Source organism: Triticum dicoccoides, unplaced genomic scaffold (assembly GCF_002162155.2).
Source record: "Triticum dicoccoides isolate Atlit2015 ecotype Zavitan unplaced genomic scaffold, WEW_v2.0 scaffold33036, whole genome shotgun sequence".
NCBI lineage: Eukaryota > Viridiplantae > Streptophyta > Magnoliopsida > Poales > Poaceae > Triticum > Triticum dicoccoides.
Window position 1 is genome coordinate 54,733 of NW_021263845.1, and position 12,561 is coordinate 67,293.

Consider the following 12,561-nt stretch of genomic DNA (forward strand, 5'->3'; position numbering starts at 1 on the left):
AATCTCTCTCTCTCTCTCTCTCTCTCTCTCTCTGTGTGTGTACGTGCCTTGCACGACACAATGTATGCCTCACGGGATAAGTCCGGATCAATCTGTGCACTACCGAAGCATTAGTGCACTTGTGTTGTCGACATCTTGTGCCTACCAAAGTATTAATGCACTTGTATTGTGAGCATCCTACCTAAGTATTAGTACACTCGCATTGTATTGTCAGCATCCATGTACTACCATGGTGTCGACATTCAAGATGCTTGGGTGCTACCATGGTACATGCAAAATTTCATGGTATTTGGACATGTGGGGAGCTCGTGGCAAAAACAACAAATTTGACTTCTGAAAGGAACTTTGAAAAAGTGTCCCTGTGTAACAGATTTTTTTTTTCACAAGCTCCTAAAATCTTCAAACACCATGAAAGTTTTCATGCACCTTGCACACCTGAGCATCTTGTATGCAAAAAAAATATATCATTTTTTTGTTTTTCTTACTTTTTTTAATGTACCATTCATAGGGTGCAACTGAACCTGGGCTCAGATGCAGATTTCCGCTTTCTAAGCTCTTTCACCAATAGGGAGGGGAAGGCAAGAAAACCTGAGCTGCTCTATATTTTTTCAGTCCTTGGATTTGAGTGGATAGCAGACTAGCCTAATACGTTGATTGATGAGTTACTATCATGCAACTAACTACAAGGCCACAGACCAACACGCATCATAGAGATCTCTCGCGTCACCATCGAGTATGAATGAATGAATGACATTGACAGTTCCGTATGGAAAGTCACACTAACTACGTGTGTACTTCTTTGACGCCTGATGGGACAACTCGTGCACTGAATGACTCCCCACCCTTGTTGCATCCATCTCAAGAATTATATTGTGAAACTTGGTGGACGTATCTATCAGTTGAAATATGCAAAATTGTAAGGCCTATATTTTGTCGCACAAAACTCTAAGAAGTAATTGAGAATGTTTCAAAAACTAAACCGCCTCGATCGAAAAGTATTCTAGGCAGTTTTGTAGGAGAAACTGGCTTAGATGAGTGTTATCCCTAGCTACTGATTCCTCCATCCAAGTAGTTCTTGCTTTCGGTGGTGCGAGGTTGTTAGCGGAGCTCTTTGTTTGGCTTGGGCTTGAGGTTTTTGAGGTCCTGTTCTTTCGCCGCTGTCCCTGGCTTGCCCATCTAAGCCGCGACGCTCAATCCCTCATGGTGTCGGCTTCTGAGGGAGGGTTGATTGGCTTCTCGCTAATCCCCCCTCTTCTTTCACGTTCTTGAATCTATGTGTGTAGTTTAGCTTCGCTTCCATCCTTTGTATGCTATGTGTGGCTGCGTGTCGCATGCGCCCTCCCTGTAATATGTAACTATGCATGCCAAATTTTATTTCCCGGCAATGAATTATGGGATTTTGAGCCCTAGCTTAGATTTTTTTGAAGGAGATAGGCACAATCTCCCTGGAGTGCCTTGTCATTTTTTATATACAGGGAACCTAGCTAGTATATCATGTCCATGCCTATGTAATACAGTAGTACTTGAAATGGTGCGCTTGCTAACTAATTCATTCATTAAGGAGCTTGACTATATATAGGGGTGCTCGGGTATTGAAGGAGGCCAGAAAGCTCTCCCTCATATTCCACATAGCAAGCAACAAGTACATCTTGTTCTTCATTTGTGTTGAACTTTGCTAGCTAGGTTCAAGATGGTATGCACTCTTCTCAAGATTGTCATCATGACATTTACGTACTCTAATAATTTCATTTGTGGTCATGCATCACAGAGCAAGCCCGTGAAGATTGGGCCATGGGGCGGCGATGGAGGCGAACCTCGCGACATCGAATACACTCCTTTCGCACTAGTTGGTGTGGCAGTTCGTAGCGGGGACGCAATCAACGGTGTCAGGTTTACTTACGTGGATACCAGTGGGAATCTGCATGAGGAGGAATGGGGAGGCTGCGAGGCGGAGAAATTTGAGCAGGTGTGTGAATCAGCTAATAAACCGTAGATTTTTTTTTCCAGACACGTCATGTTGTCATATATATACACAAGCACTCTTCTACAACGTACAAAGTCCTAATTTTGAGCTATCAAATTTTTGTGCATGCAGTTGCTCCTTCAGGAATTAGAATATGTGTTGGAAATTTCAGGAACGTATGGATCACCCCCTGAATCATATGTAACATCTCTTGAATTGGTTACCAACAAGGGTCGGACTATCCGTGGCGGCACTGCCGGCTCTGGGGGTTCTTTCAACGTCCCGCTAGTTTCCGCCCGGATCATCGGCTTCTTTGGAGCTGCGGGGACGACTTACATTGACTCCTTTGGCATCTATGCGGGCTTTGCTGCATGATCGGTTCATCATGTCTCTGTGCTAGTACTACTATACTAGTACTGTTTTAGTGTGTGGTTGCAATAAAAGCAGGGAGCCCTTTGTTAGCTGGTAGGAGTACTAGCTATACGTATGTGTATATCGTTTGAGTGAAAACCTTGCAGTGTGCCTTGTATCAAGTGTTATACTGTATTAATTACCATGGGGTATAAATAAATGTAAAGTTACCCCTTCAGACAAGCCCTTGCTGAAATTGCATCATCTAGCACTTGCCACTTGTTGTGTTGAAATTTGGCGTGGCCATCCATAATCCCATTGAGTTATTGATACACCATGAAATTGCAAGTCACTTTCGTCCTTGTTCTGTCTTGCTTCTCCATTCTTTTATCCTTTCACACGCTGCTGCTCATCATAACAAAATTTACACTCTTTGCCATATAGGTCGGAAACAAAGCGATCTTGAGCACGTGGACGGTGGTATGAGTTAATCATGGCATCCATGTAGACTGCAGAGATTCTGTATGTGAACGCTAACTAAACTTTCTTGGCGCTGAAGAGTAAAAATGCTAAGCAGAGATTCAGACAGACTTGCGATATGTTACCTTGTTGTAAATTACTTTCCGAAGAACTAAGTTCACAACCACAAGAGTACTTTCACCCGTGCACATTGGGATGTGTTATGTAAAGCAGTTTTTTTTTTTGCCGGAAGTTATGTAAAGCAGTTTAATAGAGCATATATTATACGATACAGATGCCTACTTGCCAAGCTCCTATGACATACGATACACATAGCCTTCAACGTAACTCCTCCTAATAGTATCATCTAATAGGTTAACTGGGTAAAAAACAATCAGCTTTGAGAGGCTAAGGACGTGTTCAGTAGTCACCCACATCCACAAAATCTGGCAACTCCATCGCTAGCAAGCGGAGCCAACTTTTGTCCTGAATTCCTAGTGCTTATTTTCCGTTCAATAGGGAGATCGATCCCGAATCACGATGGCAGGGCCTTGCGACGCTGTCATCAATGCGATAGATACATACCGCTCCTCCTCTTGTCCCCTCCAGGTAGCACCACTCCAAAACGATGCCCTCAAGATAGAGAACAGGCCCGAAGACACCGCCATCGTCGATCTGAGATACCAAGATCTAGGGTTTTCCCTAGAGCAGCCGGAACGTGGTGACAACGGTTGCAACTAACGATGTCTTCAACAATCAGATGTCCTTCACGACGCCGCTATCGCCCGCCATGACCGAGTTCGACAGAATTTTCACTGGCAATCACATCACACTGAACCAGTAACTGCCCGGAACCACGTTGAGCCTTGCCGTGATGGCCGGCAAGTATTCAGCATCCCTCGCTGACCCCTCTACGCACTGCCGGCTGGCCACGGGCCCCACCAACGACATATTAGATTGGGGACCAGACCCACGGCACATGTCCGCCCACCATAGACACAGAAGCACGTGAGTTCCCGCGGGCATGCAGGCAAGTGTTGTTGCCGCACGACCAAGGACGCTGTCGTAGTCTTTCATATAACTAGCAGAGGAATGTACAGATGTTCTAAGGGGTCATCGTTTGATGTCAGGTGCCATATTGGAAGGAAGTAGTACAGCTAGAGAAGTTTTTTTTTTGGAACGAAGGCTCGAGAGAGAGCCCGACTTTGAATTAACAAAGCCATCAACCGGCCAGGAATTACATCGGACATCACCTTACAAGAGGAGAAAAACAAGAAAAGACGGCAGATACATAGTGCTACTAGCCAACTTACAAACATCAGCTACACCAAGCACTACAACAGAATGAAAAACAAAGCTTCGCTTGATGTCGCTGATGTCCCCATCCGCGAAATGAGCACCATAGGTGGAACGGAAGCACGAAGAAGATGAGCCCCAACATAGGAAGGGAGCATGCCCTCATCTGCACCAGGAGTGGTGAGCTGCAACAACCAACCCGAAACTACCTCCGAAGAGGACCCCTGCCCCTCGTCCTGGCTCGAAGGACGCCGTACCGTCGGAAGATGGGGAAACTCACCCTAGAGCTAGATTAGATGACAGCCACGAACTACCATGAGAGATACTCAGCCCCGCCCCCAGCTGAGTTAAGCTCATCTTGGAAGAGCCTTGCCCACACGCATAGAGCCACACACGAAGGGATGAAGCCGACAAGATCCAAGGCGCTGAGGAAGGAAGCGTAGAATGATGAAACTGACACATCAAGTGCACTAAGATCAAGGACAAGCCTGCAAAGAGTGGCACCACGATCACCCCGTCGTCAATGTGCAGCTGAAGAAGAGGGATGGAACCCTATCCACTCCCCTCCCTGAACAAAGGGCGCTGACCCGACAGCGAGCAGACTAGCATGACGAAAACAGGGGACGACCTAAGAAGCTGCGGAATTGCCAATCACCCACCGAAGACCAGCACCGATGTGACAAATCGGACCACGCGACCATCAAACCCCCAATTCCCAAACCAGAATGCCCTCGCAGCTCTCGAACCTCCAGAGCGGCACCTCCAGGAAGGTGACGGCGAAGTGCGCCGCTGCCGCCCCATCCAAAAGGATGAGGTTTTCACCCGGGGCAAGAGGGGGGAGGGGAACAAAACCTTGACGGAACCTCCAAGGAGGGGCACGGCACCAGTTGATGTCGTCACCGTCATGGCCGGGACACCGGCCAAGGATTTCTCCTGGACTGCCGCCACTCCCGCACCCCAAACGCACCAGATCCAGCAACCAGAGACCGCCAAGGACCAGCAACGCTGGGGTGGGAAGGGCAATGAGAGGGGAGGGAGGGAAAGACCTGCAGATCTGGCGTTGTCCGCCAGGAGGAAGACCAGACGCGAAGACCAGCCACCAAACGACTGCCGCCACCACGCCGCCCGCGCGGCCGAGGGGGCGGAGCAGCACCTAAGGAAATATGCCCTAGAGGCAATAATAAAGTTATTATTTATTTCCTTATATCATGATAAATGTTTATTATTCATGCTAGAATTGTATTAACCGGAAACATAATACATGTGTGAATACATAGACAAACAGAGTGTCACTAGTATGCCTCTACTTGACTAGCTCGTTAATCAAAGATGGTTTTGTTTCCTAACCATGGACAAAGAGTTGTTATTTGATTAACGGGATCACATCATTAGGTGAATGATCTAATTGACATGACCCATTCCATTAGCTTAGCACCCGATCATTTAGTATGTTGCTATTGCTTTCTTCATGACTTATACATGTTCCTATGACTATGAGATTATGCAACTCCCGTTTGCCGGAGGAACACTTTGTGTGCTACCAAACGTCACAACGTAAATGGGTGATTATAAAGGTGCTCTACAGGTGTCTCCAAAGGTACATGTTAGGTTGGCTTATTTCGAGATTAGGATTTGTCACTCCGATTGTCGAAGAGGTATCTCTGGGCCCTCTCGGTAATGCACATCACATAAGCCTTGCAAGCATTGCAACTAATGAGTTAGTTGTGAGATGATGTATTATGGAACGAGTAAAGAGACTTGCCGGTAACGAGATTGAACTAGGTATTGAGATACCGACGATCGAATCTCGGGCAAGTAACATATCGATGACAAAGGGAACAAAGTATGTTGTTATGCGGTCTGACCGATAAAAGATCTTCGTAGAATATGTAGGAGCCAATATGAGCATCCAGGTTTCGCTATTGGTTATTGACCGGAGACGTGTCTCGGTCATGTCTACATTGTTCTCGAACCCGTAGGGTCCACACGCTTAAGGTTTCGATGACAGTTATATTATGAGTTTATGCATTTTGATGTACCGAAGTTTGTTCGGAGTCCCGGATGTGATCACGGACATGACGAGGAGTCTCAAAATGGTCGAGACATAAAGATTGATATATTGGGAGCCTATATCTGGATATCGGAAGTGTTCCGGGTGAAATCGGGATTTTACCGGAGTACTGGGAGGTTACCGGAACCCCCCGGGAGGTATATGGGCCTTAGTGGGCTTTAGTGGAAGAGAGGAGAGGTGGACAGGGCTAGGCCGCGCGCCCCTCCCCCCTAGTCCGAATAGGACAAGGAGAGGGGGACGGCACCCCCCCCCTTCCTTCTCTCTCTCCTCTTTCCCCCTTCCCGAATCCTATTCCAACTAGGAAAGGGGGGAATCCTACTCCCGGTGGGAGTAGGACTCCTCCTGGCGTGCCCTCCTCCTGGCCGGCCGCAGCCCCCCTTGATCCTTTATATACGGGGGCAGGGGGCACCCCTAGAGACACAAGTTGATCCACGTGATCATATTCTTAGCCGTGCGCGGTGCCCCCTTCCACCATAATCCTCGATAATATTGTAGCGGTGCTTAGGCGAAGCCCTGCGACGGTAGTACATCAAGATCGTCACCACGCCGTCGTGCTGACAAAACTCTTCCCCGACACTTTGCTGGATCGGAGTCCTGGGATCGTCATCGAGCTGAATGTGTGCTAGAACTCGGAGGTGTCGTAGTTTCGGTGCTTGATCGGTCGGGCCGTGAAGACGTACGACTACATCAACCGCGTTGTGCTAACGCTTTCATTGTCGGTCTACAAGGGTATGTAGATCACACTCTCCCCTCTCATTGCTATGCATCACCATGATCTTGCGTGTGCGTAGGAAATTTTTTGAAATTACTACGTTCCCCAACAGTGGCATCCGAGCCTGGTTTTATGTGTTGATGTTATTTGCACGAGTAGAACACAAGTGAGTTGTGGGCGATATAAGTCATACTGCTTACCAGCATGTCATACTTTGGTTCGGCGGTATTGTTGGACGAAGCGGCCCAGACCGACATTATGCGTACGCTTACGCGAGACTGGTTCTCCCGACGTGCTTTGCACATAGGTGGCTTGCGGGTGACAGTTTCTCCAACTTTAGTTGAACCGAGTGTGGCTACGCCCGGTCCTTGCGAAGGTTAAAATAGCACCAACTTGACAAACTATCATTGTGGTTTTGATGCATAGGTAAGATTGGTTCTTGCTTAAGCCCGTAGCAGCCACATAAAACTTGCAACAACAAAGTAGAGGACATCTAACTTGTTTTTGCAGGGCATGTTGTGATGTAATATGGTCAAGACATGATGCTAAAATTTTATTGTATGAGATGATCATGTTTTGTAACCAAGTTATCGGCAACTGGCAGAAGCCATATGGTTGTCTCTTTATTGTATGCAATGCAATTGCGCTGTAATGCTTTACTTTATCACTAAGTCGTAGCGATAGTCGTGGAAGCATAAGATTGGCGAGACGACAACGATGCTACGATGGTGATCAAGGTGTCGCGCCGGTGACGATGGTGATCACGACGGTGCTTCGAAGATGGAGATCACAAGCACAAGATGATGATGGCCATATCATATCACTTATATTGATTGCATGTGATGTTTATCTTTTATGCATCTTATCTTGCTTTGATTGACGGTAGCATTTTAATATGATCTCTCACTAATTATCAAGAAGTGTTCTCCCTGAGTATGCACCGTTGCGAAAGTTCTTTGTGCTGAGACACCACGTGATGATCGGGTGTGATAGGCTCTACGTTCAAATACAATGGGTGCAAAACAGTTGCACACGCGGAATATTCAGGTTATACTTGACGAGCCAAGCATATACAGATATGGCCTCGGAACACGGAGACCGAAAGGTCGAGCGTGAATCATATAGTAGATATGATCAACATAGTGATGTTCACCAATGAAACTACTCCGTCTCACGTGATGATCGGACATGGTTTAGTTGATTTGGATCACGTGATCACTTAGAGGATTAGAGGGATGTCTATCTAAGTGGGAGTTCTTAAGTAATATGATTAATTGAACTTAAATTTATCATGAACTTAGTCCTGGTAGTATTTTGCAAATCATGTTGTAAATCAATAGCTCGCGTTGTTGCTTCTCTGTGTTTATTTTGATATGTTCCTAGAGAAAATTGTGTTGAAAGATGTTAGTAGCAATGATGCGGATTGGATCCGTGATCTGAGGTTTATCCTCATTGCTGCACAGAAGAATTATGTCCTTGATGCACCGCTAGGTGACGGACCTATTGTAGGAGCAGATGCAGATGTTATGAACGTTTGGCTAGCTCAATATGATGACTACTTGATAGTTTAGTGCACCATGCTTAATGGCTTAGAATCGAGACTTCAAAGACGTTTTGAACGTCATGAAACATATGAGATGTTCCAGGAGTTGAAGTTAATATTTCAAGAAAATACCCGAGTTGAGAGATATGAAGTTTCCAACAAGTTCTATAGCTAAAAGATGGAGGAGAATCGCTCAACTAGTGAGCATGTGCTCAGATTGTCTGGGTACTACAATTGCTTGAATCGAGTGGGAGTTAATCTTCCAGATAAAATAGTGATTAACAGAATTCTCTAGTCACCATCACCAAGTTAGTAGAACTTCGTGATGAACTATGATATGCAAGGGATAACGGAAACAATTCCCAAGCTCTTCGTAATGCTGAAAACGACGAAGGTAGAAATCAAGAAAAACATCAAGTGTTGATGGTAAACAAGACCACTAGTTTCAAGAAAAGGGCAGAGGGAAGAAGGGGAACTTCAAGAAGAATAGCAAGCAAGTTTCTGCTCAAGTGAAGAAGCCCAAGTCTGGTCCTAAGCCTGAGACTAAGTGTTTCTACTGCAAAGGAACTGGTCACTGGAAGCGGAACTACCCCAAGTGATTGGCAGATAAGAAGGATGGCAAAGTGAACATAAGTATATTTGATATACATGTTATTGATGTGTACTTTACTAGTGTTTATAGCAACCCCTCAGTATTTGATACTAGTTCAGTTGCTAAGATTATTAACTCGAAATGGGAGTTGCAGAATAAACAGAGACTAGTTAAGGGTGAAGTGACAATGTGTGTTGGAAGTGGTTCCAACACACTCCCTATACTTTCGGGATTAGTGTTGAACCTGAATAAGTGTTGTTTGGTGTTTGCGTTGAGCATGAATATGATTTGATCATGTTTATTGTAATACGGTTATTCATTTAAGTAAGAGAATAAATTGTTGTTCTGTTTACATGAATAAAACCTTATATGGTTACACACACAATGAAAATAGTTCTTTGGATCTCGATCGTAGTGATACACAATATTGAAACCAAAAGATGCAAAGTTAATAATGATAGTGCAACTTATTTGTGGCACTGCCATTTAGGTCATATTGGTGTAAAGCGCATGAAGAAACTCCATGCTAATGGGTTTTTGGAATCACTTGATTATGAATCAGTTGATGCTTGCGAACCATGCCTCATGGGCAAGATGACTAAAACGCCGTTCTCCGGAACTATGGAGCGAACAACTGACTTATTGGAAATAATACATACTGATGTATGAGATCCGATGAGTGTTAAGGCTCGTGGCGGGTATCATTATTTTCTGACCTTCACAGATGATTTGAGCAGATATGGGTATATCTACTTAATGAAACATAAGTCTGAAACGTTTGAAAAGTTCAAAGAATTTCAGAGTGAAGTTGAAAATCATCGTAACAAGAAAATAAAATTCCTACGATCTGATCGTGGAGGAGAATATTTGAGTTACGAGTTTGGTGTACATTTGAAACAATGTGGAATAGTTTCGCAACTCACGCCACCCGAAACACCACAGCGTAATGGTGTGTCCGAACGTCGTAATCGTACTTTACTAGATATGGTGCGATCTATGATGTCTCTTACCGATCTACCACTATCGTTTTGGGGTTATGAATTAAAGACAGCTGCATTCACGTTTAAAAGGGCACCATCTAAGTCCGTTGAGACGACACAATCTGAACTGTGGTTTGGCAAAAAACCAAAGTTGTCGTTTTTTAAAGTTTGGGATTGTGATGCTTATATGAAAAAGTTTCATCCTGATAAGCTCAAACCCAAATCGGAGAAATATGTCTTCATAGGATACCCAAAGGAGACTATTGGGTACACCTTCTATCACAGATCCGAAGGCAAGACATTCGTTGCTAAGAATGGATCCTTTCTAGAGAAGGAGTTTCTCTTGAAAGAAGTGAGTGGGAGGAAAGTAGAACTTGATAAGGTAATTGTACCTTCTCCCTTATTGAAAAGTAGTTCATCACAAGAAATCTGTTCCTGTGACTACTACACCAATTAGTGAGGAAGACTAATGATGATGATCATGTAACTTCAGATTAAGTTAATACCGAATCTCGTAGGTAAACCAGAGTGAGATACACACCAAAGTGGTACGGTAATCCTGTTCTGGAAGTCATGTTACTAGACCATGACGAACTTGCGAACTATGAGGAAGCGATGATGAGCCTAGATTCCGCGAAATGGCTTGAGGCCATAAAATCTGAGATATGATCCATGTATGAGAACAAAGTATGGACTTTGATGTATTTGCCCGATGATCGGCAAGGCATAGAAAATAAATGGATCTTCAAGAGGAAGACGGACGCTGATAGTAGTGTTACTATCTACAAAACTAGAATTGTCGCAAAAGGTTTTCGACAAGTTCAAGGTGTTGGCTACGATGAGATTTTCTCACTCGTATATATGCTTAAGTCTGTCTGAATCACGTTAGCAATTGCCGCATTTTATGAAATCTGGCAAATGGATAAACAAAACTGCATTCCTTAATGGATTTCTTAAAGAAGAGTTGTATATGATGCAACCAGAAGGTTTTGTCAATCCTAAAGGTGTTAACAAAATGTGCAAGCTCCAGCGATCCATCTATGGACTGGTGCAAGCATCTCGGAGTTGGAATATGCGCTTTGATGAGATGATCAAAGCATATAGTTTTATACAGACTTGCGGTGAAGCCTGTATTTACAAGAAAGTGAGTGGGAGCACTACAACATTTCTGATAAGTATATGTGAATGACTTATTGTTGATCGGAAATAATGTAGAATTATTCTGCAAAGCATAAAGGAGTGTTTTTAAAGAAGTTTTTGAAAGAAAGACCTCGGTGAAGCTGCTTACATATTAAGCATCAAAATCTATAGAGATAGATCAAGACGCTTGATAAGTTTTTTCAATGAGTACATACCTTGACAATATTTTGAAGTAGTTCAAAATGTAACAGTCAAAGAAAGAGTTCTTGGCTATGTTACAAGGTATGAAATTGAGTAAGACTCAAAGCCCGACCACGGCAGAAGATAGAGAGAGAATGAAAGTCATTCCCTATGCCTCAGCCATACGTTCTATAAAGTATGCCATGATGTGTACCAGATCTATTGTATACCCTACACTGTGTTAAGCAAGGGAGTACAATAGTGATCTAAGAGTAGATCACTGGACATTGGTCAAAATTATCCTTAGTGGAATAAGGAAATATTTCTCGATTATGGAGGTGACAAAAGGTTCATCGTAAAAAGTTACGTCGATGCAAGTTTTGATACAGATCTGGATGACTCTAAGTCTCGATCTAGATACATATTGAAAGTGGGAGCAATTAGCTAGAGTAGCTCCGTGCAGAGCATTGTAGACATAGAATTCGCAAAATACTTACAGATCTGTATGTGACAGACCCGTTGACTAAAATTATCTCACAAGCAAAACATGATCACACCTTAGTACTCTTTGGGTGTTAATCACATAAATGATGTGAACTAAATTATTGACTCTAGTAAACCCTTTAGGTATAGGTCACATGACGATGTGAACTATGGGTGTTAATCACATGGTGATGTGAACTCTTAGTGTTGAATCACATGGCGATGTGAACTAGATTATTGACTCTAGTGCAAGTGGGAGACTGAAGGAAATATGCCCTAGAGGCAATAATAAAGTTATTATTTATTTCCTTATATCATGATAAATGTTTATTATTCATGCTAGAATTGTATTAACCGGAAACATAATACATGTGTGAATACATAGACAAACAGAGTGTCACTAGTATGCCTCTACTTGATTAGCTCGTTAATCAAAGATGGTTATGTTTCCTAACCATGGACAAAGATTTGTTATTTGATTAACGGGATCACATCATTAGGTGAATGATCTGATTGACATGACCCATTCCATTAGCTTAGCACCCGATCGTTTAGTATGTTGCTATTGCTTTCTTCATGACTTATACATGTTCCTATGACTATGAGATTATGCAACTCCCGTTTGCCGGAGGAACACTTTGTGTGCTACCAAACGTCACAACGTAAATGGGTGATTATAAAGGTGCTCTACAGGTGTCTCCAAAGGTACATGTTGGGTTGGCGTATTTCGAGATTAGAATTTGTCACTCCGATTGTCGAAGAGGTATCTCTGGGCCCTCTCGGTAATGCAC

The 12,561-nt window shown here is 43.8% G+C and overlaps 1 protein-coding gene across 1 annotated transcript; it reads left to right on the forward strand.

Annotated features, from left to right (window-relative positions):
- Nucleotides 1–1,608: 1,608 nt before the first annotated feature.
- LOC119345901 (horcolin-like) lies at nt 1,609–2,578 on the forward strand. Its single transcript, XM_037615734.1, has 3 exons — nt 1,609–1,693; nt 1,769–1,966; nt 2,096–2,578. The coding sequence occupies exons 1-3, from the start codon at nt 1,691–1,693 to the stop codon at nt 2,336–2,338; spliced, it is 444 nt and encodes a 147-aa protein (XP_037471631.1). The 5' UTR covers nt 1,609–1,690; the 3' UTR covers nt 2,339–2,578.
- Nucleotides 2,579–12,561: the final 9,983 nt, after the last annotated feature.